The sequence below is a fragment of the Akebia trifoliata genome, chromosome 6 (assembly GCF_017979445.1).
Source record: "Akebia trifoliata isolate Shusen 1 chromosome 6, ASM1797944v1, whole genome shotgun sequence".
NCBI classification, from domain to species: domain Eukaryota; kingdom Viridiplantae; phylum Streptophyta; class Magnoliopsida; order Ranunculales; family Lardizabalaceae; genus Akebia; species Akebia trifoliata.
The window spans coordinates 22,911,987-22,938,458 of record NC_141380.1 but is presented as its reverse complement, the minus strand read 5'-3'; the positions used below and the strand labels follow the sequence as shown (position 1 = coordinate 22,938,458).

The window sequence follows — 26,472 nt, the reverse complement described above, 5'->3', positions numbered from 1 at the left end:
CGCTCCCACACACAATAGGCCAATGCCCCACAACCCTTTGCATAAAAATAGATACCTCATTACTTGTTTCTAGAGCTACATTCAACTTAATCTTCTTCTCATTTCCTTCTTTTTAAGAGTTAATCCCACCGTTAAGCCTATCTCCAGCGTTTGGGATAACAATCTTTTAGCCAATTCTGACACAAGTTCCTGGTTATCATACGTAGATGGTAATCTGTTTTCCATTGATTCATCCATCTCACTGATACTCATACTTCTAGCAGATGGGAAGTCTCCATTTCCCTAGAAACAAGGCTCCCACTTTGGACTCCCAAATAAAGAAGTAAGCCCCTTTCCTCCTCAAGAGTAACCTTCTTGACTATCGAATCTATTGAGGGAAGGGGCAATAGGTCCTTATCACCACAATCCAAACTCACGCCATGCATGCCTTTTCTCACGAAAAAATTGAACAATGATGTGATGCTCAGATGAATTCCTTTCCTTTTAGATCACGATGACAAAAAGACCACATTTGGAAAATGCCATCAAGCCTAGAGAGATTTTGAGACACTTTTCGATTCCTAGTATACTTTAATAACATAGTAGACCGATCTAACGATTTTGATCCCAAAACCAGGTCATCCACGTGCTACCCTACTCCCAAAAAGTGAACTCCGTCAGCCTTTTGATGATTAACCCAAGAGGGCAGTTTTGGAGCAACTCTTTTTTGCTAACCAGAGGGAACTAAGGTGATAGAGGAGAATTGTGAGGAGGCAAGGGAGAAATAAAGTTGCAATTAGGAGAAATAGCTCTGTGAACGTCAACCAAGCCTAGAAGTCCAATGGGTCTAATATCAAATATTTAATAACTAATTTCCTCTTGGGTTGCTAACCTTGGGCCCCCAACAACACTAGTAGCCTGAGAAGCTTCAAACGTATCGTCTGACAACTCCATTGAGTTCACATGCAATCACAAGCTTCTGGAAGCCTCGAGATTAGAATCGTTACTCCAAACAAGAGACACTCCACTATTATAAATCTAACGTGAATCTCGAGAGTGAGAAAGTTTCTTTATGTGTTGATACGCACGCACCAAACACAAAGCCACCTGATGGATTAAGTTATGGTCTCCTACTGTTGGTGATTTATTAACCTGAAGCTCCATTGAAGATGCAGCACATGTCTAGGGCTTAAAACGGGTCAGATACGGTCTGGATATGAGTATGTCTGTATCCATATCCAAATTTTTTATTTGGATTCATATCCAGATCCAACTCGGATCCTAATAGCTAAAATCATATCCGAACCATTTTACTTTTATCAAATCCATATCTGGATCGGATTTGATCGAATTAATTGATTCGGGTTGGTTGGATCAGATAATGTCAAACCATTTAAGGTTATTTTAAATAAAATTGCTAAAATGTGGTCAAATGGTGACTTGAACTTAAGATCTCTCCATTTTAAAGAGAATTTTGACCACTACACTTAACTATTATTGGTTGATGGAAGATAACTTGAAAAATATAATAATACAACTTGCAAAATAATATATCATTCGATCTTAGCGAATATAAGAATGAATTCGTATCCGACCCGAATCCGACTTGGATTAAGGGACATCAACCCATATCCAAACCATATTTTAATTTAGATATACTTGATGGGACCAAACCCGCTAAATTCGGATTCGGTGCAATCGGATTTTGGATAAAATCCTTCCCATTTTAAGCCTTACACGTGTCCCACGATCGCCTCAAACCCTTCTCTTTATTCCAATTTTTTTGAAAATCTCCCAAGGATTTTGATACTTCCAGAGACCTAATGTTAACCCCAAGTTTATCTTCCTTCTCCAAGCAAACTGAAGCTCGTCGCAACAACACAACCTCATCAGACGTTGCTTGCTTGCAAAGGATCAACCAACATCTTTGCCACTTCTCATTCCTTAATGATATTTTCCCCCTTCGGTCATAACCCATTTAGAGCTCACTTGATCAGACATCTCACACTTAGACAATTGACTCGTCACCTGATGCCAGTCATCACTAGTGATCAACCCAATCGAATACTCAAATTTTTCGTACAACACCTTCAACTCTCGTGGGATACATCATCAGCTCCGTCCTACCTTCACCTTGTCAATGCTCTGTTTTTCAATCTTTTTTGTAGTAGTATCAATCTCCAAAAGGCCACCCAAATGCTCCACGATTGCTCAGAAAACCTAAAGAGCCCACAAAAGAAAAGGAAACCCTTGGATTTTGACCCAACACCCTTTTCTCTTTCCACCTGTCCTCTAGATGATTTATACTAGTGAACCGAGATTTCAAGGAAACAGAGCCATCCTTAATCGACACAACTCCCAACTTCACAACTTCTGAGAAACTCTCGAATTTTCTGATATTAGAACATACATGTTCCTCCCACAAGGAATAAAGGATCCCTTTACTAGGTAGCGCAACTCCGACAACAGTACCTTGTAGATGACCTCCCATTCTACCTGAGAGGTCTACACTTCCCATATGACTGACCAATGTGGAGCAATGGCAACTAGGCGGATATTGGATGCCCTGGCTTTGCTACACTGACTTAATGTCAACTACTATGAGGTGGATATTGGATACAACACTCATTGTTGAACCAAAGTGTAGATTTCATAGTTTCTTGAAAATAAACTAAGAGAGACAGAGAGTGTGTGTGTGTGTGTCTCCCAATGTCTCACAAATGGATAATTTTGCCAAAATTCACTTGCCTTGGTGCTTGTTTTGAACCTTTGTAGAACTTTCCCTTAGCTTATCTTGGTTGTTGATGTGATCTCCCAAATGTCAAGTCAGCTTTGATCACTCACTAGGAAGAGAGACAGAGAGAGAGAGACAGAGAGAGGTGAGGGTGTGTACACAAGAAATTGAGTGGAATGTCAAAATTGTTGGGGGTCTAGGGGTAGGTGGTGAGAGCATGGGTTCCATAATGATTGTCCATGGATCAAGGTCCATCATTAAATGAGAGAAATGAACCTAGGGTGTAGCAAAATTTAATGCTCAAAACTAGTGTTGTTAAATAGCATATGCGAGCAGCATAGGCTATGTGCTTATGCGAATCGCATATTAGTCAACAAATGTTTTTTTTTACTCAGAAAAAAATCATTAAAAAATCACAATAAATTATGTAAGACTTGTAAACGTGTACATAATATAAAAGATCAACAAAACTTTATGAAATTCAAGTGAAATATCTCAAATCTTTATTAAAATTGTAAGTGAAAAATTACAAAGTATAGTCTTTAATAAATCTGATTTGCATCATATTCCACAGCCATCCCTAATCCATTGGGGAACAACATCTACATTAGGACCACCGCCTTTGCCATCATCACTTCCATTCCCATCATCAGCTGAATCGTCACCTTCTTCTACATGCATCCCCTCCTTTTTCGTTTCTTCATCATTTGATCTCACTAACATCTCATCTACTGCCAATGGTTCTTCACCTTCATCCTCTTCTTCTTGTATTTCGTCTTCATCTTGTAATCGTGAGCGTCTTCCCTTTCTTCTTTGGCTTGAGCTTTCACAGGTGTTGGTGCAAAAGCTGCTTGCTCAAGTTGGGCTCAAGTTAAGTCTTCTCCTTCAAATACCGACTCTTCTCGTGCATCGGTGAGCCACGGATGATCTCCACTCAAGTCTTCAATGGAGATAGGGTTGTAAAATCCCAGATTATCCTTCCTTTGCTTGAATCTTTCATGCAATTTTTGATTGTATTGCATGAAGAAAAAATCATTGAGCTTCTTTTGGTCAAGTCTATTTCTCTTCTTTGTGTGAATTTGTTATACCATCTCAAATGTGCTCCAAATACATTCGCATCCTGATGCCGAACATGTTAGGTCAAGTATTCTAATAGTCAATCTCTTCAAGGGCGGAATCCTTTGTAATTGGATCAACTCCATAAGCGGACCACCAATCGGTTGTATGAAGGTAGGTTGTTAACAACTTATAAGTTACAAGTATATTAATTTTAAAAATTACTAAAGACAACAGATATTCAATTTTTCCTAATTATTTATACTTACATGGAATCTTCGTAGTTCTATGTGATGCAGGACAATGAGGGGAGATAAGAAAATGTGGGAGTTTAGGGAATTTGATTTAGGATTGGGTAAACCCAAAAGGTATAACGAAAATTTTATTTCAATGATTGTAGGTATGACCACAATTCCAAAGAAAATGGTTAAAGATTTGGAAAATAGATTAATGAAATAAGGGTTAAAGAAAATGGGGAAAGAATTAAGGATAGAGGTTTGTAGGTTTCAAGAATCAACAATCAAGAAAGGGGTTTTAAGAATCAAGAATCAAGAAAGGAACTAAAAGAAAATCAAGAAAAAATAAAAGAATTAAAAAGAAAAATAAAGATTAGAAGAAAAAAATGTTATACTGGACTCACTCTAAAATGGCCTCATACCACACCCATTGTGGGGAAGATCGAGCTTAAGCTTTCTTTTTACTCATCATTCTTCATTATTAAAAAAAATCCTAATACAATCCATATAAAAAAATATGGGGGTTTGGGGAATTTAGTTTAGGATTGAGTAAACCGAAAAGGTAAAATGAAAATTTTATTTCAATGATTGTAGGTATAACCACAATCCTAATGAAAATAGTTAAAGATTTGTAGGGTAAGTAAATGATTAAGGGTTAAAGATTATGGGGAAATGATTAAAGGTAGAGGTTTGCAGGTTTCAAGAATCAAGAATCAAGAAAATTAAGAATAAGGAATTAAAAGAAAATCATGAAAAACAAAAGAATAGAAAAGAAAAAGAAAGATTAGGAGAAGAAAGAAAAAGGGATAGAAAGATAAAACCTTAGAATCACAATAGGGGTTTCTTAGAATCACATCAAGAATGATGGAGAACCCACTTCACTCCATGAAAGAAACTCATTCTTTATTCATCAAAATCTTTGTTAATAAAAAAATCTTAATACAATCTATATAAAGAAAATAAATCAAGAATCCTAGTCAAACTAAAATACCAAATAAATAACCTTATTTTCGTAACTTTCTCTCTCATAATTTTCAAACCTTAATAAACTTAAATGTAAGACAAACTAAAATTATTAAACTGCCCCTAAATATTATACTAAGACCATCAACCAATAAAATATGAAAATAAGCCAAAAAAACATAAAATTAAGGCCCTAAAACATAAAACTAAATAAATAACTATAAAATGATAAATCTATATCCAAATAAGTGAAAATTTAAATATTTACATATTTTCCATAGGAACCCTTGATCGTTGACTTGATTTGTGTTCCGCATTACTATGTCTCTTTACATTCTCCCTTCCAAAATTATAATTTCTTTCTCTATATTAATTATTTTCCTTAATTTTGTCAATTGCTTTTTCCATAGAGTTATAAATATAACCCATAGGTGGCTTTTCATCGCCATCTACTAATCTAAGCACAGTAATTAAAGCCATGGAATCTCTAGTTGCTTTAACAACACCCATTCAAAAGTTTTGGGACTTGATAACTTGGGCAATCAATTTGCCTTCAAGTTTTTTAGACCAGGGCCCATTGTTCCAATTAGTTGACATTACAAAGCTTCTAAGTTCTGCCTTTTTCTCATGAAGGCTTTGTAGTGTCAGAAAGGTAGTAGTAAAACGTGTTATTGCAGGTCTAAGTAAATTACCATTTATATGAGCACAAATTCTTTGTAAAAGTAAAGCACATTTATACATAAAACTACTTTTCTAGTTTTAGCTACAATACGTATATGCAATTTACCTATATCTTCTAATATGAAATCTACGCAATGTGGCGCATATGGTGACCAATATAAGTGAGTCCTAGTAGCCATTAAAAGGTAGTCGACGATCGGCATTGTCCATTAGAACTTGGACAGCATGTTCTTCACCAATTTCATTGATTGTTTTATCTAACAATTGAAATAAATACTCGACAGTATGAGAATGGGCCGAAGCATCCACAGTTTTAAGGCACATTGCTCTTGTAGGACAGTTAACTGAAAAGTTAACAATTATTCGTCTGGTTCTATCTGTCCATCCGTCGGTCATTAGAGTACATTCATAAATTTTCCAAGATTCTCGATATTCAGTAATTAAACCTTGTGTAAACTCTACCTCCTTTCTTAGACATGACTCTTGTATTTCATGGTATGAAGGTGGTTTGATGCCAGGTCCAAATTGACCAATCACTTCTACCATTACTTTGAAGCTTTTTAATTTAACGGTATTGAAAGCAATATCAGCTTGGTATAACCATTTAGCTATGTACTGAATGATAGTTTTCCTATCTTTAGTACTACGTTTCTATGGTTTTTTGAACTGGACCTTTACCCTATGTTCTTTAATTGACCACATCCTTTGGATGTGGTTTACACCACTTATCTAGTGGATTACGTACTCGAGCTCTTTTAGTAGTTCTTCCTGGGGGAGGAACTAGTGGTCAACTACGTCCCGTCGACTGAGGAGGAGTATCATATGCAATAATGTCATCGTCATCCTCATCAAGCCCACCACCTTCAATGTAATGTTCTAAGTTAATTGCATCAACTTGTTTTTTCCTAGACATCTTTCCATGTCTTCTATGATCTCCCTTCGGTTCCCAGGTGTAACCTTGTCACATGCCCTTGCATTTGATCCCGACATATGCAGTAAATGTTGTTTTTGGCATGCAATGCTACCTTGGCTTATGTAGCTGCATAACTCACACTCAACTTGATTTTTTTCATTTGCACTACGATAATGCCCGTATTTTCCAATCAGGGTATTAGACTTTGACCTTAGGGAAGGGTTGGCCTACGAGGAATGCATGATATGATGGTGGTATTAGTGATAATGAATGTGTGATGTTCTTCTAAATTCTAAAGTGTGAATATATGACTTTATTCTAACTTCAAACTTCAAAGCTCTAGGTAATCCAAATGTGACTATGAGTGTCTGTATTTGTGTTTTCAATAAAAGTGAAAGCATGTTCTAACCTAACTTCTATGTTTCTAAGTTCTAAGTTCTAGGTTCTAACTTACTAGTTACAACAAGTTAACTAACTAACAATAAAAAATTAACAATTAAAAAAAATCTAAATACCTCAAGAGTCAAGAGTTAAGAAGATGATATTTTTATTTTGGAATGAAAAATAAAGATGATGGTGAGTTGACTTGAGACTTAGAACTTCAAAGTTGAGAGTGACTTGAATTTGATTGTATGTAGTGTAGGGAGACTTGGATTCTTGGAGAGATGAAGATTTAGAATCCTGATGAGTTGATTCTTGATCTTGAATATCAAAGGTTGAATCTTGAATGCTTAATGAATGATGATGTATGAATCTTGAATCTTGATTTTTGACTTCTTGTATCTTGTATACTTATATATTTGTATTCTTGATCTTGAATGCTTGAAGCTTGATGATGAAATGATGATACTTGCTTGAATCTTGATCTTGGCCTTGGGAGTTGAGAGTCTTGATCTTGATCTTGAATCTTGATTCTCAAGTCACTTGAGTTGAGACTTGAGAGTTTTGAACTCTTGATCTAGTCTCAAGAGTAGGCAAATAAGTAAAATAAAATGAAAGAAGAAAGATAGAAGAATAGAAGAAGAATTGAGTGAAATTAAATAAAAAAGTGTTTGAATACTAGAATATAAGTGTTTGAATGCTAGAAAGTAGAGATCACAATGTGTTTGTGTTGTAAGGGGAGGGTAGAAGGTTAGAGTGCTCTATATAGAGATTTTGGTGTTTTAAAAGCAAAAATATTGGGTCCAACGATCACATTTCTGACTGTTGGAGCATATGCCATTGCATATTGTAGTTGCATATTGGACCAACAACTCTATTTTCGCATATGTTGTGGTAGCATATGCAAAAAAATTTTGGGCACCCGCATATGTGGTCTCATTTAACAACATTGCTCAAAACAGGGGTGTACTAGCATGGGAAGTCCAACACAGTGGGCCCATGTGTGCACACTTGCAACACATTCTTCTTGGAATTAGTGCCCACCTATGCGGCGGCCATGTGGTGCCCATGTGGCTGACATTTGTCCAGGCATATTGATTTCACATTATAAAAATAATACTAAGGTATGGACCTAGGTAATATTTGTATATTTCTAAATGCCAATCAATAAATCACTCCATAAAGATTATAAAACAAAATATGATTAATAATTTTCTCAATTACTAGAAAATGCTTAAAACAATGAAATAATTATTTACCCATGTGATATCCTATGATTGCCTAATAATTCTAAAATTAATCTAAATGGTTGCTAGAATTCCTACCCTAAAATTCATAACTTAAATTGGTCTAGAATTATTTTGGTATCTCCGAAAACTAGATTTTTAAATAAAAAATCAAGGTCGTGAAGTGATAAACGTAGGTTTTTTTTTTTTTCCTTTTTGATCGAAAGTATTGGTTTCAAGTTATCTTTTTTCCATGTGTTTTATGACCATTGATGATAAATTGGTCTAGAATTATTTTGGTATATCCGAAAACTAGATTTTTAAATAAAAAATCGAGGTTGTGACGTGATAAACGTAGGTTTTTTTTTTTTTCCTTTTTTGACCGGAAGTATTGGTTTCAAGTTATCTTCTTCCATGTGTTTTCTGACTATTGATGACAGAAATGGTTTACTCCTGTTTGTATGGCGTGCTTTCAAATATATTTTGGTTGACTCATATCTATTAGCCTTCTTCTTTGTCATATTAATTGATCACTTCTGGATTAGACTTCCAGACATATTGCTGTTGAACACCCTATGCATCATTTTGTTCCTGTTGATATTATAATGTTTTCCTTATTTAATCTAGTTCTTATGAATAAGATAAAGAAAAATTCTGGTCTAATATGGTCTAATTGGGGCTTGAACTCAGCTTACTTGGTTGACATATGGCAATGCAACTTTGAGGTTCAAGTCCAACATACACACTAAAAGGAATATTTTCTACTTGGTTTCAGATGTAATGATCTTCTGTAAAGGTTAACACATAACACCCTTCTTTTTATCTTTTAGCTCACGGGCATGATATGGGGTGAGGCCTATGAAAGTGATGATCATATTGTGCCTTATCCCAAGGAAAGTGAAGAGAAACCACTTGTTTCAATTGGTGATCACAGCAAGAAGCAGCGGAGCCGAGATGCCAGCATTGTCAAGCTTGCAGAACAGAAGACATCTGAAACAAAAAATGACTTCTCTGGATCTAAGTTGGAAAGCGCTTCCCAATTCAAAAAAACTGAAAGACTACCAGCTCAAGGATTTGAAATGGATTCATGGCCTGAAACACCCAAATTAGATCAAGCAAGAGGTAATTAATTTGCAATATTTTTCTCATTCTGATAAAAACCTTCTGATCATATTTCCTTATCTCTATATATATGTCGTTTCTCAACAGATGATGGTTCTCAACTAGATGACGAGGCTGGATTATTTGGGGATGATTATGAAGATAAAGGACATGGTGGCCTTTTTGACTATAGTTGGGCCAACATTGGAACTTTTGATGATCTTGATAGAATATTTAGGTAATTCATGATTTTTATTTTCACAACCCATTGTTGTTGACGGTTCATTGTCTGAGTGATCATCCAAAAATCTTTATATTTTTCGTTGTGCTTTCAGTTTAGAAATCTTGTATATATCTGACGCACCATCCTCACAAGTGATGATTTTGCAGAAATGATGATCCAATATTTGGATGTGAAAGTTATGGTAATGCAGATGAACTGTGGTCGTCTTCTGCAGATGTATTTAGTAGCCCAACGAAATCTTTTCGTTTAACTTGTCATTCTCCAAGTTTGGATTTAGGTGCATCAAGGGATACATCCGACCAATATGAAATTAAAGCGGAATTTGCGCAAGATGAAAACCAGTCTCTTAGGCCTGGCCACGAGATGACCAATAATCAAAGCTGTCATGTCCTAGAGAATGCAGATCCAGGCAACGATAAGGCTTCTGGAAAGGATTTCTGCACATTGGTAGATCCAATAGTTGAATGTGCTGGAGGAAAAAGAAAACCTTTTTCGGAGAAGGTAGTAGCTCTCAATACATTCCATTACTATATTGATGTAGTCTTCACTTAGATGGTTTGAATAATGAATTTAGAACAACGAATACAATACACTTAAAAGTTTTGCTTTCACAAACAAGCCAAGATGATTTGGAAGAAGGAGCTTCAAACTTCCACATAACTAGCATAACTTTTCCAATAAATTAGCTTCTTTGGCCATTTATGAAATAACCATTTGTGCAAAATTACTTATGACAATCAATCAATTATTGGCTACAGCTCGAAATTTGTGTTTTTCAGAATGCTCTTGAACATCGGAAAGACACTTCTCTTTTAATGTTAAAGATGATGTCCTTTAATAGGTCTTGTTAACATGTGACCTAAGGGCACACGTTATGGTGCATTAAATACACTTTTGAAATAAGCATTTGCTGTAGGAAAACTAATTTTCAAGGTGCATTTAATGCACCTAAGGGCACATGTTAACAAAACCCAATTTTAATTGTGGTGGGGATACCATACATTGGAAGATGGGGTCATTTTTCTACAATTTACAAATTTAATTTTACATATTTGATTGGCCACAAGACAAAACCCGCACCTTTCCAAATGAACGTAACCACCTTTCCAACCAAACCCCACTTTTCCAATATAATCCCTTTCCTTACATATTCATATGTAGGAATTTGTAGTGACTATGAATTTTAAGGAAGAAAGAGGAATTTGACTGCGTGACTTTATTATGGGATGACGTCTTTGTTATTACCATCATCTTATACTAGTAAATAATTTAGTTGGTGTGTAACACAATGAGACTCTTTTTTGCTTAAAATTATGAAATCCTTCTAGATTCTGAAGTAAACTGGGACAATTTGTAGTAGTATTTATTTGTTCCATTTGACGCATTAGAGTGTCATATTATTGTTTATGCATACGTACAGGTGAATGAGCAAAGGAAAATGTTGAATTGTCCAGAAAAAGAAGAGGAAAATGAAGGGGATTTGTCTACGTGGTCTCTGAGTGGACATCAATTTCAACAATTTGGGAACCAATTTCCAACATCTCCTATCCAGACCTTCCCATCCTCAGTCCTCAGTCCACAGAGACAGCTCGGTGGACCCAAGTCTTGGTTATACTCAAAACCCTGCCATCCATATTTGCCCACAAGATATGGAAATCCAGCAAATCACTCTCATGCCGTCCCTATGTTGTCGTCTGTTCATTCTGAAAGAGATGAGCAAGATTATGGATTTTTGCCAGGATCATCGAAGCATACAGACCATTTGAAGAAAATTCGGACTCCCTCAAGACCCATGACCATGACACCTCAAGAAAAGATTGAAAAATTAAGGCGGCGGCAACAAATGCAAGCGATGCTTGCCATTCAGGAACAACAACAGCAGCTTGGTCAAAACGTCCCTTGTACGGTTCATTCTAATACTGATAGTTATATACAAGAGAATCAAAGTCAAGATAACATTCATGTTGAAGAATATCTACAAGGTCCTAATACCACTGTAGAACAAGATGATTCTAATACAGTCTCGGTGGTGATTGATGATTATTCATTAGAGGAAAAAGTGTTCGATCAGCTTCAAGATGTTATTGGAAAGGTATCTATGACTGACTTAATTAAAATTTTCCCTGGTTTGAATATTATGACCTCAATTCTGGACTTATTGTGAAGATAATGCTTTAATTTTCTGCAGTTGGACATTGGAATAAGATTTTGTATTCGTGATAGCTTGTTTCGTTTGGCACAAAGTGCAATGCAAAGGCACAGTGCTACTGATACAAGCCTCACAAACAATAGTAGGGATGAGAATGAAGTTATTGCAAAAGAAGAAACACATGATCATAACAGGTATGCAAACTTAAATGTGATTCTTATGTGCTAGCTGAAAATTAGACATTTCGTGCTTGAATTAATGCAAAAGGTCAATGCTAATGAATTTCTCAAAATTGTGGTGATCACTGTTAAATGTAGGATTGTGAGATTTCAGTACAAACTCTAATAGGTTAATTCTAAGAGTTTTAATCTATATTAAAATGGTAAATGGTAGGATCATCTTCACTAAATTAGACTAATACAATTGCTATTATTTGTTTATTGTTTACCTTTCTGTTGGTGACTTAGAGAGATTTTTCAAATCTGTTTTGGATGTCTTACATCAGTTAATACTTAACTTAGAAAAATATAATTTACAGAAGAATGTAATACCATACAAGAGTTGCACAATCTTCAAGAGAGAAGAGGTTATGTAGAATGTTTTGCGAAGCCTTTTGTAGATGTACTAGTAGTGAGGAAGAGTAAGAAATCTAATAGCCACAAGCTCTAGTCTCCAGACTTCATATACTTCCCAGCTGACGGTGATTCTCAATCATTTAATAAATCCATTGAATTATCAAAAACTCCTTTTCAGAAGGAAGCCATAAGAAGTAAGAATAAAATATGTACCTGTTTTGAATGCGAGTCTCTTTGGAGGTGTTGGTCATGGTTTTGTGTTATTTGGGTACCTTTGTTATTTTTTTATCCTTTTTTGGAGGGTTATCAGGGCGTTAGGCAGACCCCCAACCAAATATATTAAAAGAAAATAGAATCAGTTACATCTTAAGGAAATGGTGCCCATTGGCATCTTTTTGCACAATATGGTTCAACTCCCTACACAAAGGAGAATGGCACTCTAACACATCCCAAGAAGACAAAGAAGAGTCAAAAAATCAGTAGCATAGTATGCTCAAAGGAACAGACGAGGAATTCTTGAGCAAGCCTTTTGATATCCTGAATTACATCTCGAGTCTTCCAAGGGGACTCCCATGTCCCATTGATGCCATTAATAGCTGAGAGAGAATTTGATGAGACAATAATTTTTTTCCCTTCCATAGCTAAAGCCATCTCCGTTGCTTTTTTGATTGCATGAAGCTCATGGTACAAAACTGAAACACCTTGTCAGCATTCCTACACTTTGATAACATTCCCCGCATTACCCTTAATGATGGCACCTTGTCCACCAAGTTGACCACGCAAAGATCCATCAGTATTTACTTTCCAAAAATCCAAAGTCGAAGCAACCCAACGACAACTTTAACGGATGACAACAAAAGGGAATATTCGCCCCTAAGACCCTAAGAACTTTCTGTTGAGATCTGAATCGTTGACTTTCCAAGTAACACCACCCAATCTAATGCGAATATCTTCTTGAATATTGAAGCAAATCTTCTCCTTGGCAACCCTTTTGACTGCTACAAATTCTGCAGCACCTTTCTTTCCAAACATGGTAACTAAAGGCCGTGAACACCGCTCTCCTAGTATCTGCATTCGGATGGGAACCTTGACAGTGTTGAATCAGCCATTGAATTTTCTCTTCCCACGAATCCACCTGTCTACTAATTAATAACTTTTGGAGCAGAACTTGCCAAATTTCCTTGTCAAAGGAACAATTAGTGAAAATGTGCTCCAAGCTGTCAATGTCCAAAGTGCAAAAGGAGCAAGAAGAAGAATTGCCAATGTTTCTCGTTCTGAGCCATACCTTTGTTTTGAGTCTGCCATTCAAGGCTAACCAGAGGAAGAATTTGTGCTTGAGGCTAGCCACGCTTCCTTTCAACAGACCAGTCCAACACAGTTGGATATGTGAGGCAAAACAACAATCGAACGCTGTCTTCACAGAGAAGCAGCCCTTATTGGAAGCTGTCCACACCACCCGATCCGGATTTTGGACATTAAGAGGAACATCATTCAGCTCGTGCCAAATCTCATCCAAATTCATCAAAGTAAATCTAGGAGGAACCGAACTTTTCCCTCTGATTATAGTGATTATAGCTGCTACCTTTGTGCTGTTGTTGAACCTAGAATTGTAGCTCATATCTTGGGGGAAACAGGTATTAAGAATTCCAAAGGGATGCGAAGGGTTGCGCCAAAGGGCTGTCGATCCACCATTCCCTATCACATGCTTAATGATCGGGCTAGCCAGCTCTCTCAACCTAAGAATTTTCCTCCAAGCCCCACAAAGAATCTCTAGGGCACTCCATAGTCCAAAAGAATTTGCTTTGATCCATTGCACCATCAAACTTTGATCATTTGAAGCAATCATCCACACATAACGCATTATTGCATCCTTATTCCACAAATTTACATTCTTGATACCAAGCCCCCCTTCATATTTAGGCCTGCATACCTTACTCCAAGAAATCGAGTGCAAAACTTTCTCCTTGTTAGAATCTGCCCATAAGAAGTCAGCACACAATGACTCCAACTTTTTGGTGATTTTCTTAGGAATGATGAGGTTGCTAGCCCAATAAAAATGGAAACTACTCAACACTGATGTAATAAGCTCAACACGCCCAGTCAAGGAAAGAAATCTGCCCTTCTAAGCCATGCCCCCCACTCTATCAAGAATAGGCTCACAATCCTGGCTTCTAAGTCTAGATGATATGAGAGGGAGTCCCAAGTACTTAATAGGGAGAACACCTTTTTTGCAATCCAAGATCTAGATCACTCTTTGCTTAGTGGGTTTAACACCCGAGAGAAACACTTTGCTTTTGCTAGGGTTCATGCGTAGACTTAAGTACTCCTGAAAGCAAGTGAGAGAACCTCCTTGATAGCCTTGCCCGAATCAACAAACCCTTTTGAGAAGATTATTAAGTTGTCACCAAAGCTAATGTGGGAAATAGTAGGATTGCGACATTTAGGATGTAACTCAATCTTTCCTTATTCAACTTTCTGGTCCATAAGAAAAAAAAGCACTCCCATTAAAATAACAAAGAGATAAGGGGATAGAGGGTACCCATGTCTTATTCCATTCTTCCCTTCAAAATACCCTTTGAGCGCTCGATTACGGTTGATCGAGTACCTTGGTGTAGATATGCACATAAAAATCCATTGGATAAAAATATCAGGTATCCCTAATTTTTTTAAGCAATCCACTAAAGCTTCCCACTTGACACTGATGCTTTCCTCAAATCCACTTTCATGATCTAGGCATTTCCTAGTTTCTATGATAGTTTCTGATAATTTCGTGACGTAGAAGAACATTTCAGCTATATTCCTCCCTTGCACAAAAGTTGATTGGCATGGGCTGACTAACTTTGTGATCACTTTCTTTAGTTTGTTAGCTAGGACCTTTTAAATACACTTGTAAATCATGTTATAACAAGAAATGGGCCAAAAATCATCAAGAGATTAGGGCATTTCAACTTTAGGAATCAAAACGATTGTAGTGGAATTGATCACTCTAGGAATTTTGTCGCGTCTGAAACAACTTTGAAAAACCTTCAACAAGTTAGGGCCTACTATATTCCAAGATTTCTGAAAGAACATGGCCGTGAAACCATCAAGACCTGGCGCTTTACTGCCATCCCTTTGGAAGAAGGCATATTTAATTTCTTCCTCTGATGCATCTCTACCAAGCAACTCAACATCAACATTACCATCCAATCTCACATTAATTCGTGACAAATCAACCTCATGCACATCTCCAAAAGCATCAGCATCATTCTGATTCCAAGAAGATCTTAAAAGTACCTCACAACAGCTTTATCAATTTCCTTGTCTGAACAAACCACTCTACCATTATCCAAACTCAAACTAGTTATTTTATTTCTTGCCCTTCGACACTTCAAAGATTGGTGAAAAAAGGCTGTGTTGGAATTTCCAAGCTGAATCCAGTTGATACGAGCTTTTTGTTTGGTAGTTGCCTCTTTACATCTTGTTAAGAAGGCGAACTCACTATTACAAGTTTTTTCAGATGAAGCCAAATCTTCATTCAATGGAGTTTCATTAAATCTGACTGAAGACATTCGATATCCTTTCTTAGGTTTTGAATTATTTGGTCAATGGAACCAAAGTTTATAGTACTCCAAACTTTGAGGGTTGCCTTGACCATTCGAAGCTTTAGGGTGAATCTGAACTTTGGGCTCCCTTTACATCAAAAGTTCCAAGCCTGCTCAACCACACTAAAGAAACCAGGAGCATCAATCCATAAATTAAAAAACTTGAACAATGTAACTTTGGGAGAGCAAATTCTATCAAGAGTTGCTAAAATAAGTTTGAGCTCAGATATTCCAAGCTAAAGGGATGCAATTTCAGGTTGATCGAAGGTGTCCACCCACCTTGCATTACCCACCGCACGGTCAAGCTTGGTGACAATTCTTCCTGAAATTTGCTTATTGTTCCACATGAATTTGCAGCCAATAGCCTTAAGGTCCAATAACCCAGTGTTAAACATACACTTTTGGAGATCTTCTGTAGCACCATTAGCCGTTCTTCTACCCCCCAACCTTCTCCTTATTAGTTAGCACTACATTAAAGTCTCCCACCACTATCCAAGGGGAAGGCAATTGAGTTGACAACCATTTGAGATCCCTCCAAAAGGTCTTCCTTTCACTATAGTTGTTGGGGGCATACGCCATAGACATGAAGAAAGCATTTCCCTTCTTGCATGAATTTACTGATTGGACATATGGATTATTCTAGCATTGACCACTTCCTTATCTCAGATAAGCCATATTCTTCCATCCTAATCAAAGGCATGGTTATCACAAGAATCCCAAAAAGGCCTAATCCAAAACATGATCCTATCTTTGTTTTTTTTCCCCTTTTTAACTCTAGGTTCAAGCAAACCCATTAGAAACATTTTATTAGTGACAATAAAATCCCTGACTTCTTTTTACTTCATAGGATCGTTCAACCCCATACTGTTCCAAGACGACAGAATCATTGAAGATTTGAACCCTCTCCCCTTTGCCCCCATGCCCTGGGCTTCCTTCTACACCTTGATTTACCACTATTGAATCATCCTTGATCTGTTGGATATTTTTTATGACTGTTATCAGCTTCTGCCAGACTTTAATCTTTCTTGCATCAAATCTTGCATCCATCCGTTCTAAAGCTCTCTCTTGAGCGTGAGTACCTTCACTCATTTAATCTAACTCCTCATCTAAGTCCATTGCTTGGTCAGCAAAGGTAGAAGACTTTGCTACAACTTCATTCAGGTTACCACTGTCCTGATCAACCTCTTGGTGGTGTGGTGATTCCCCTCTCCACAATGGTTTTCCTGGACTTTTTGCAATGTCTTCCAAAAAAATGATGTTTGTCTCTTCCTTTCTACTGCGAATAGGCCAGGATGTGTCTAGGGACTTTTGTTTCAAAAGAAATTTTAACAACTGGGAAATCCCAGTGGTGACATCCCTTATCAACTCGTTACCTTCTATTGGCTCCCCTGTTGCTTCGGTTTGGTCCTCGACCCTCCCTTCAAAATTTTTTTTTCTCTTATGGCTAGCGACCATGGATAAGCTTTTCACTCACAATCATCTTAGAACAAAGGGTGTAGTCCTTGTGGAGTTTTGTTCTCTTTGCAAGTCTAATGTAGAGCCTATTAACCATCTTCTTCTTCACTGTGAGTGGCTCATCAAGTCTAGTCTTATTTTCTATCTCTGTTTAATACCTCTTGGTGTGCCCTCATTTAGTTCACTTCTTGTTAGATTTGTTGGAGGTCCACATACTTTCTTGGTAGGGGTAGGATACTTTGGAATTTTATTCCTTCGGCCATCTATTGAGATTTGTGGAAAGAAAAGAACAGGCGAATCTTCAAAGGGAATGAGCATTCCATGCAGGAGATCGTCTTTAGCATTGTGGGTTTGTTGTTTTACTGGTGTAAGCAGTTTGTGGAGCTTAAAGGTTACCACTTTGAGGATTTCTTGTTTAGGTGGGAGCTTGTTTGTAGTGTGTGACTCAAGCTTGGAGTGGAGTGGTTTTTTTTTCTTTTCTTTCTTTTCTTTTCTTTTGCTCTCTGTTGCTCTTGTTTCTTTTTTCTTTTTCCTTGCTTTGTTCCGTTCCCCTTTGAGGACTTCTTGTCCTCCTTTAATAAAAATTTGGTTATCAAAAAAAAATGTCAGCAATCGTACAACCAAGTGGCACAAAAATGGTTTAGTAATTAGGAGTTTTGCCAAAGAAAGATTTTAGGGATTTTGTGGGTCAAATATATCTGGATTTGATTTGGAAAACAGTTTGTTACGTTGTTTTTTTTGAAAAATAATATTTGGATTCGGCTTAGTAGTCTTTAATTTAAATGTTTTAAATATCTGTTTCAGGTAGAATTGCTGATTATTTAATTTTAACAGTCTTTTGGTAAAAATAACGGCATTTAGGTCATTTCACTTATGTTTATAGTTGTTTGTCCAAAGGAGTATATATATTATGTCATGTGCTGTCTAATAAGGAAAATAACGTAACTGCATTATGCTTATTACGGCTGTGAAACGCCTCTTCTTGTGAGTGATTTCTAGAACCCTATAATCTTGGTGATTTGTTTTTGTGTGTTTGGACTTTATAGTACTGTTGTAGGTGATAGAAACAAGCAGCCTATTGAGGCCTTTGTATGCAAAAGTGGCCTGGACTACTCATGGGATCTTGGATTTAGAAGATCATTCAACAATTGGGAGATTGAACGCATACCTAGACTTACTACTTGTATTGAGTCAGTTTCGATGCAGTTTGACCATGTGGATTGTAGGGTGTGGACTGGCGTATGGGATGGGTTTTTTTGTTAGTTCCGTTTACAATGCTTTAAACCAGTCCAATGCTCATTCAGTTCCAACGGCATTCCTTTTGGGTGCTAAGGTTCCTTCTAAAATTTCATTTTCATGTGAGTGCCAATGTTGAGAAGGATCCAAATCACGGATCAGCTTATTAGAAGAGGGTTTGTTGGGCCAAACTTTTGTGTAATGAATGGTGGGAGGAGGTGGCGGATCATATCCTTATCCATTGTGCATTGGCTAGAAAGATTCGGGTGCTTGTTTTAGCTCTCCGAGTGGTAGGGTGTTTCCCTGGTTCAGTCTGTGATTTTCTACACTCTCGTTTGTATTGGGGTCGTGGTTTTTCTTCATCCAAAATGCTTCTTTGGAGGATCACCCCTTTTGCTACATGTTGGAATTTGTGGATGGAGATTAATTGTAGAATTTTTTATGACAAAGTTCTGCCTGTGGAGTATGTTATTTTATCCGACTTCGGTCTTATGTTTTATTGGTGTAAAGTGTAATATTGTAAGTCCTTAGAGGATTGGTTTAGTTGTCATTTTGTGGTCTTGTACTTTTTAGGATTGGTCATCTAGTTTTTTTCGATCAAAAATAGAAAAATGTTTACTGAGTTTCCACAAGTGGTAGATTTAGCCAATGGCGCTCTACTATCAATGTTCCTCCTTTCAGTGACAGAGAATCACTAGCTATCTTTACAATTGTTGTAAGGGATTTGGAGACCACTGAGTTAGTTTTCCACTGTGAATCAGTTATCTCATTGACTCATCCGAATTTGTTAGAATTTTTGAAAAACTTGGGCCAAGTTGACCAGTTTTGATTGGCTCCCTCCATCACAAGTGTAATTGTTGTTGAAATTTGTTTCAACCATTTTGAGAGAGTTTGAATCATTCGACTTTGATCAGATCAGCCTAGTCAAACTGGACTCATGGATACTGATTGCTCTATCTCAAAATCCGGTTCTTAAAATGATGTAATAGACATGACCAGATCCACCTAAGTTGTATTCCCTAGCCCACTTCACTTTGGTTCTTTTTTCCTTCATTGTATCACTATTTTTTTTTTTTTTTTTTTTTTTCAGATTTTTCATTGACAACCAATTCTCTTTCCTTAAACTTAGCTAGCTAATTTGAATATTTTCAGAACGTTGCTTTTTTCCAATTTTGTACATTGCATAACAACCATGTGATTGTGCTTTCTAAACCCTTGGTCTTTAGAAACTAAACAGAAAACCTTGGGATCTGTCGTATTTTTTAGGATCTTACTCTCAAGTTCGTAATCCTCACATTTTATTTTATTTCTTTGAAAATCATTATGCCAGCTATTTCTGCATTTCCTTCCAAGAAAAACATTATCACTTCACTTTGAGATTCCATACTCATATCATAGTGTGATGCTCTTTTATCAGCAACCAACAAAAAATATTTTGTTTGGGGATATTGAGATGCTTTTTCCACAGAGCACAAACCTGATTCCTTTTTTTAGAGATCTGCTATTGTCACCCCAACTTTTACTTATTACGGCCCAATTAAAAAAAGTAAATAGTTGATAATAAGTAAAAGTTGGGGTGCCAATAGTATCTCTCTTTTGTTATGTCTATTTTTTAGGTTTAGGATTTTATATGAGCCTAATCCGAACTGTAAACAACTAATGAAATTGTTTCAATGAGTGTTATAATGTTTTGTAATGTTGATTATTAACTTGTGCCAAATCTCTGTAATATTTGAATAGTGTGTTTTAATCTTTAATTGGGGTGTAATTAATAATTTAAAAGAATTGGGGTGTAACAAGTAAAAGTTGGGGTGCCAATAGCAGCTCTCTTTTTTAATTTCCTCTCATAAAACTTTTTAATTTTCTAATATTTGAATAGTGTGTTTTAATCTTTAATTGGGGTGTAATTAATAATTTAAAAGAATTGGGGTGTAATAAGTAAAAGTTGGGGTGCCAATGGCAGCTCTCTTTTAATTTTGCTCTCATAAAACTTTTTGCTTTTGCAGATTAACTAGAATGCCAGATGCTGAAACGGAGACAAACCCAGTAGACCGTATCGTGGCTCATTTCCTCTTTCACAGGCCTTTGGAATCTTCTATGGGACGTGTCATTGGTGGTAAGACACACAAATCACCTATTTCTGCTAAACACATTCATGAATGCAAAACAGAAGGTTTAAACAACCTGTCAGTGGGATCCTTACCCAACTATTCAACAGGTTCACAAAGTTTATCTCACCCACCATGCACATTGCCCGCACCCCAAGGCATGGATCAGTTTCAAACCAATGCTTACATGAACACACCTGAGGACACTTCCAACAATGAAACGGAATGAGGGAACTATGGAGGCTGAAGCCTTGCAATAAAGAATGACGGTAATCCCTTCATTTATTTCCTTCTGTATATATTCACTTACATTTCTTGTACACATTGCACTGATTTTCTGGTAGTGAGGCTTGTTCATTGTCAGCTAACTGGATCTTGGTCGAGCATGGCTTATGAAGACTTTTATTCATGGACTCTGAAATAGTATTTAAGTGTAATAATTAATTTGTGTTTCATCTGTTGAAAAAAATAATTGTGTTCTGTCTATTACAATTAGTCCTTAGATAATTTGTTGTTATGAGTTTGGTATGCACTCCTGATGTCCAGAGATTTTAAATACCAACTTGTAAACCTTAGCTTGTTTTAATTTATTTTGTAATTGTATTAGTTAATTATTGACTGTCTTCAACTTCTCTGTTATGTTTTTCAATATTTTTGGTTGATTATTGATCTAAACTGTGGTGCCTGAGCCCATATTTAAAATCTGGATTGCACACGTCACCTTGAGATGCATATAACCAGCCGGCTTCTAATTCAAATTTGTGATGGAAGTCAGATTGCTGAAGAAATTCTACTAGAAGGTGTAAACGTTGAAACCACCAAAAAACACTAATAGCACCATTATTAGTGTGGCACTGAAGAATGAGGACGTATCCTTATACTTGATGAGAACCTATTAATTTTACTATCGAATAATAGAAATTGACTAGTTTGGAGCCTTAAGCACGACCGTAAATGGAATCTATGATCTAAAGTAAAAAAAATTAATAGATAAAGAATAATCTCATGTGCTTGATAGAATTTAGTCAGTGATATGAAGAGGGGTACAACATAAGGGATCTCTAATAGGGCACAAATACTTGGAGATTCGGGATCGATGAGCTCAAGGCAACAACTCCCTGGGAGCCTTAGGTCGGGAAAGAACTTAGGGTATGTTTGATTGCACATGGAAAATAGGGTGGAAAATCAATTTCCATGGAAAATGATATTTTTCAAGTGTTTGATTGCACATGGAAATGGAATTCATTTTCCACCCCATTCAAAAAGTCCACTAAATCATGGATTTCACTTTCCCACCCATATGGGTGGGAAAATGAAATCCACTCATATTTTCCATCACCAATTCTTCCCTACCACCACCACCACCACCACTACCACCACCACCACCACAATCACCACCACTACCACCACCACCACCATCACCATTATACTAACCTCGTCATCGTCGTCATCGCCGTCATCACCATCGCCGTCGCCATCGGCTCCGTCTCCGACCACCTACTATCTTTCTTCTTCTCATTCTTCTCCATCCCTTACCTCATCCGCCACCACTACCACCACGTTCTCCCTCCCATCTTCCTCACTTACCTCCGTCGCCACCGTCACCGCCGCCACCGTCGTTGCCGTCGTCGCAGCCACCATCGCCGTCGTGGCCGCCACCGCCGCCGTCGCCGTCGTGGCCGCCACCGCCGCCGTCGCCGTCATGGCCGCCACCACCGTACTCGTCGCCGTCGTGGCCGCCACCACCGTACTCGTCGCCGTCATGGCCGCCACCGTCGCCGCCACCTTCGTCGCCACATCCTCCCCCCTCCCTCTTCCTCGTCATCTTCTTCTTCCTCTCCCCCTCCTATCATCTTCTTCCTCCTTCTCCTCTTTTTCTTTTTTCTTATATTTTTCCATGATTTTATCCATGCGAAATCAAACAATGGAATTTGATTTTTCAACCCTACCTATTTTCCACAACTAATTTTCCATGGATTTCAAATTCCATGGAAAGTGACTTTCCATGCAATCAAACATACCCTTAGAAAAATCGATAAATAGTCGGGTAAATGGATTTAGCCCAAGGCATTGAAATTGAATACTTAGCTTAGTTCCCATTTTTGACTAGAGCTTTAAATTATCATTTTAGGTACTCTTATGTAATGTCAAGGAAAACAAGAAAGTAATCTGTGCACGCAGTCTCAAGAATTCAAGTTCAAATTTTTTGCCTAAACAATTTGGTACTATCTATAGGATCGAGTCTTCCTCAGTCTGTTAGCTGGAGGAATAGCTAGACTAGATGAAGGAGATCCTAGAGATGCAATAATCCCACCATAAATAAAAGTGGCAGTAGGAGGATCAAGAGTAAGTTGATGGACATCTCATCACATTGGCTTAATCCAAGATGAGTCCAATATTTTGAAACTCTCATCAAATTTGTGAAAACTCAGCTGAGTCAACTTTGTTAAATAATTAAGTTTTAATAATTTAAATGTTTGTTATCAGTATAAAATAATGTTTTATTCTTGAGCATCCATTAATCTTCTTTATAATATAAATATATTTATAGAAGTTTAAATGAGTTCCATCTTTAGCAAATCTTGCTTCTATGTAACCCACAACAATGGTGGCGAATGGCTGCTCTCTCTGGAGGCCAACTGATAGGTTTGGTGAACCAGTGTCGTTTTCTTGTCTGCCTGATGAAGGTGTTGCAGATTCTTCGAAGTTCATGGTTGCTCTTTGTCAGAAAGTTCCTCTCAAGGGTGATTATTGATATACCAACCACATATTGAAGCTAGTCGAAGGGTGATATCTGGATGGAAACTAGTGGGTTCATGTGATGCTATTACTATTAAGTTCCATCATGTTCTTCTAAACTTTTTGATTCAGTCATAAATGAATGACTATGGTATAGTTAAAAGAAAGGTTGGAAATCTCTGGATTTTTTAACTATGAGAGCAAGTGGACTCCTTTCTTCAGTTTTCTGACAAGGATCCATCCGTTGTTTAGGATGGATTTTTCATCAATGGTTGATGAGGTTCTTTCCAGTGATCGATCAACTTACTGAGGCACCACATTTAATCAAGTAAAGGTTGTACTCTTGTTTTAGGGAAGATATATCTGAACTGTGTATGCGGCTGCTGAAAACAAATGGATTATGGATTTCTTCATGCCTATTGCTCTTACTATCGTAAACAAGGAGATGAGGAAGATACTTGTTGGATGAAGGTGAATTCTTGAAATTTTACACGACTGGTGACAAGGGAGAATTATATTGTATGAAACAATAGCTTCAAGAACAGTTGGAATAACTACACGTGAGGCTCCAATAATGGACTATGGAGAGGCCACAGAAAAGTGATGTTCAAGATGGTTAAGGAGGCAGTTATTACTGATTATTCTGAGTAAGATCTACATGGAGGAGAAGTTGATGATTCGTTTGATCTCCGATGCAGCTAATCAGATGGACAATTGGAGTTTAGGTTTGAATTTTGAATATGAGAACCTTAGGGAGTCTCTGAATGTGGGCGGCAAAACAATGACGTCTTAGGTAAGGGCGCAGATGGGAATATAGAAGCTTTCTATGATGAGCAATCAGTTGGAAAACATGGACGATGATGCTTATTGAAGAATTTTACAAGTGGGGAAGTCCATCTTGAATGAGTTTCTTTTCAAGTTGGTTTTTTGAACTTGAATTATAGAAAACATTGTATTGGCGGCGATAAGGATTCTTTGTTCATGAAAAGAATCTGAAGAAAGCTGACATACTTACCTCAGCACTTCCAATTTCTACAATTAGAGACAAAATAATGGTGGTTCTTTATTTCATAGAGCAAAATGTCATGAATGTTTCCATGAAGGCAGAGGATTGGATTTTGGTATGAGATTTGGCTCAAAGTTCTATACATGTTAAGTTGGGAGAAATCATGACGTTTGGTTTCATGGCTTGATTCTCGTTGATCGTGAGATGGTTAACAAGGTATGAAAATACCATAAAATGCCCCTAGGTTATATTGTAGGTTGGTTAAGTTAAGGCTGACGTAGGAGATTTAGCTTGTTGGTTTCTTATATTTGAAATAGGTACAACTAGTGATGATGTATTTCATTTATAGGGTTTTCATAGTGTTAGGAATGACATTCTTCGGAATTTAGATTCCCTTCCAACTCTGCATAATGATAGATCAGCTATTTTCAGTTTTCTTTTTCTTTTTTTGTGAAGCTTGAGTTGGGCTCTTTAGTCATGATTGATTTTAAAAATCAAATATTAGTTCAGTAAATTTATCCCTTGATTGTTAAATTCTACCTTTTTTTTGGATTTTTTTTTTTTGGCTCGAGTGCCCTCAGTTTTGAAATGTCTGGAACAATTTGCATGGTTTTTATGTCTTTGCTGGTTTGGGCTCTGACATTTTCTAAGCGGACCGGATCCTATATTCCCATGAAGTTTTTGACTTTAGGTTGGCTATTAGCGACTGTGTATGGAAATAGTCTATTTGCAATTTGTGTCATCTAAAGAGTCATTCCATGTTTTTTTTTTTTTTTTTTCGCGAAGTTAATTTGGATGGGTCTGTAATTGGGTTCAAGATCGTGGTTGGTTTGTGCTTGTGATTGGCGGACTGACTATCAACACTCATTTAGGATGGTAAGTGACTTAGTGGCCTTTTAATGGACTTAGAAGATTTGTTTAATCTCATTATTTATATTATTGAATGTTGCAAAGATCAATTAATTTGTGTTCCAATCGTTTTGTTAAAATGCCCAATCAATCAAAATAAGCTAGTATCAATTGAGTGAATTAATGTGTTGATGGACTTCAAAAGTTCTGTGAAAACCTGCAGTTCTACATCGATCAATCGACCAGCATTGTCAATCGATTGGTGGCTTCATCAATTGATCAGCCAGATTATTGAATTGATTGCTGTCCAAGAATTGTTATTATTCTAAAATTAGGCATTTCAATTGGAACTCCTATAAAAGGGATTTTATTCCATTATTTTTCCAAGCTCTTGAGGACTCTTTAAACAACGTTAAAAGGTCGGATTGGCATTGCTAATGCATCGTGGCGTCAAAGTGTAAAGGATAGAGAGGCATAAAGAAGCTATTGGAGACTGGTCTGGAAACGAAGACGAGTCAGTTAAGGCATATGGTTTTGTGTGTGTGTAACTCTTGTATTCATGTTACTCTTAGTGCACGTTTGCATCTGGATGCAATGGGACTCTATGAGCTGTTGTGACCGAATGCAATGGAAGACTCTATTGTTTGAACCGAAATGTATAAGACTGGTTTCAGGACTATGGATGAATCGAATGGAGTGAATTTGTAGGGATGAAACTGAATATATAAAAAAAACTTAAAAAAACAAAAATGGAGAAGATGGCTAGGATGATTGAATGAAAGAGATGACTAGTAGAAGATATGGGTATGGCTGAACGAAAGAAAAGGTAATGGAGAGGCTGTGTGTGGTTTGGTTCATGGTGATGTAGTGGAGAAGAGGACTGAACTGAAGGCTATAAGGGGACTCTAATAGGACTGTAATGAAGTGAGTATAAAGGTTAGTTTGGGTTGAACGAAATGGAGAAGAAGACTAAAAAAATGAAGGTGGAGAAGTTGGTGAAGAGTGTGTGTTCGATTGAGATATGAGGGATAAAGAGGTTGAAAGTGAGTTCAGTTTGATGATAAGAGAAGAGGGCAGAAGGTTATGGTCAGTGGCTAGAACTCTTCTTTCTCTTTCTCCTTTTATCTTTTTTTTTTTTTTTTCTTATTTTAGGCGTGGTGTTTTTTTTGTTTTTGTTTAAGTCTTTCTTGTTCAGCTGTAATCATCCCTTTCCATAAAGGAGGTGTTGCCATGGTTTTATAGAGATGGATGAGAGAG

At 37.0% G+C, this 26,472-nt stretch overlaps 1 protein-coding gene across 3 annotated transcripts in view; it reads left to right on the top strand.

The window, feature by feature from the left end:
• LOC147400426 (agglutinin-like protein) overlaps positions 1-21,249 on the top strand; it is a 29,072-nt gene extending 7,823 nt beyond the window's left edge. The window contains exons 2-9 of one of the 3 annotated variants that reach the window (XM_086446105.1): positions 9,000-9,291; positions 9,379-9,508; positions 9,661-10,015; positions 10,935-11,606; positions 11,703-11,857; positions 20,520-20,629; positions 20,732-20,890; positions 20,986-21,249. In XM_086446105.1, the coding sequence (XP_086302231.1) occupies positions 9,000-9,291; positions 9,379-9,508; positions 9,661-10,015; positions 10,935-11,606; positions 11,703-11,857; positions 20,520-20,629; positions 20,732-20,850 (1,833 nt within the window). In that variant the 3' untranslated portion in view covers positions 20,851-20,890; positions 20,986-21,249. Of the gene's footprint in view, positions 1-8,999; positions 9,292-9,378; positions 9,509-9,660; positions 10,016-10,934; positions 11,607-11,702; positions 11,858-20,519; positions 20,630-20,731 lie in introns of all 3 variants that reach the window. The other 2 variants (XM_086446106.1, XM_086446103.1) reach the window with 2 other exon arrangements.
• Positions 21,250-26,472: the final 5,223 nt, after the last annotated feature.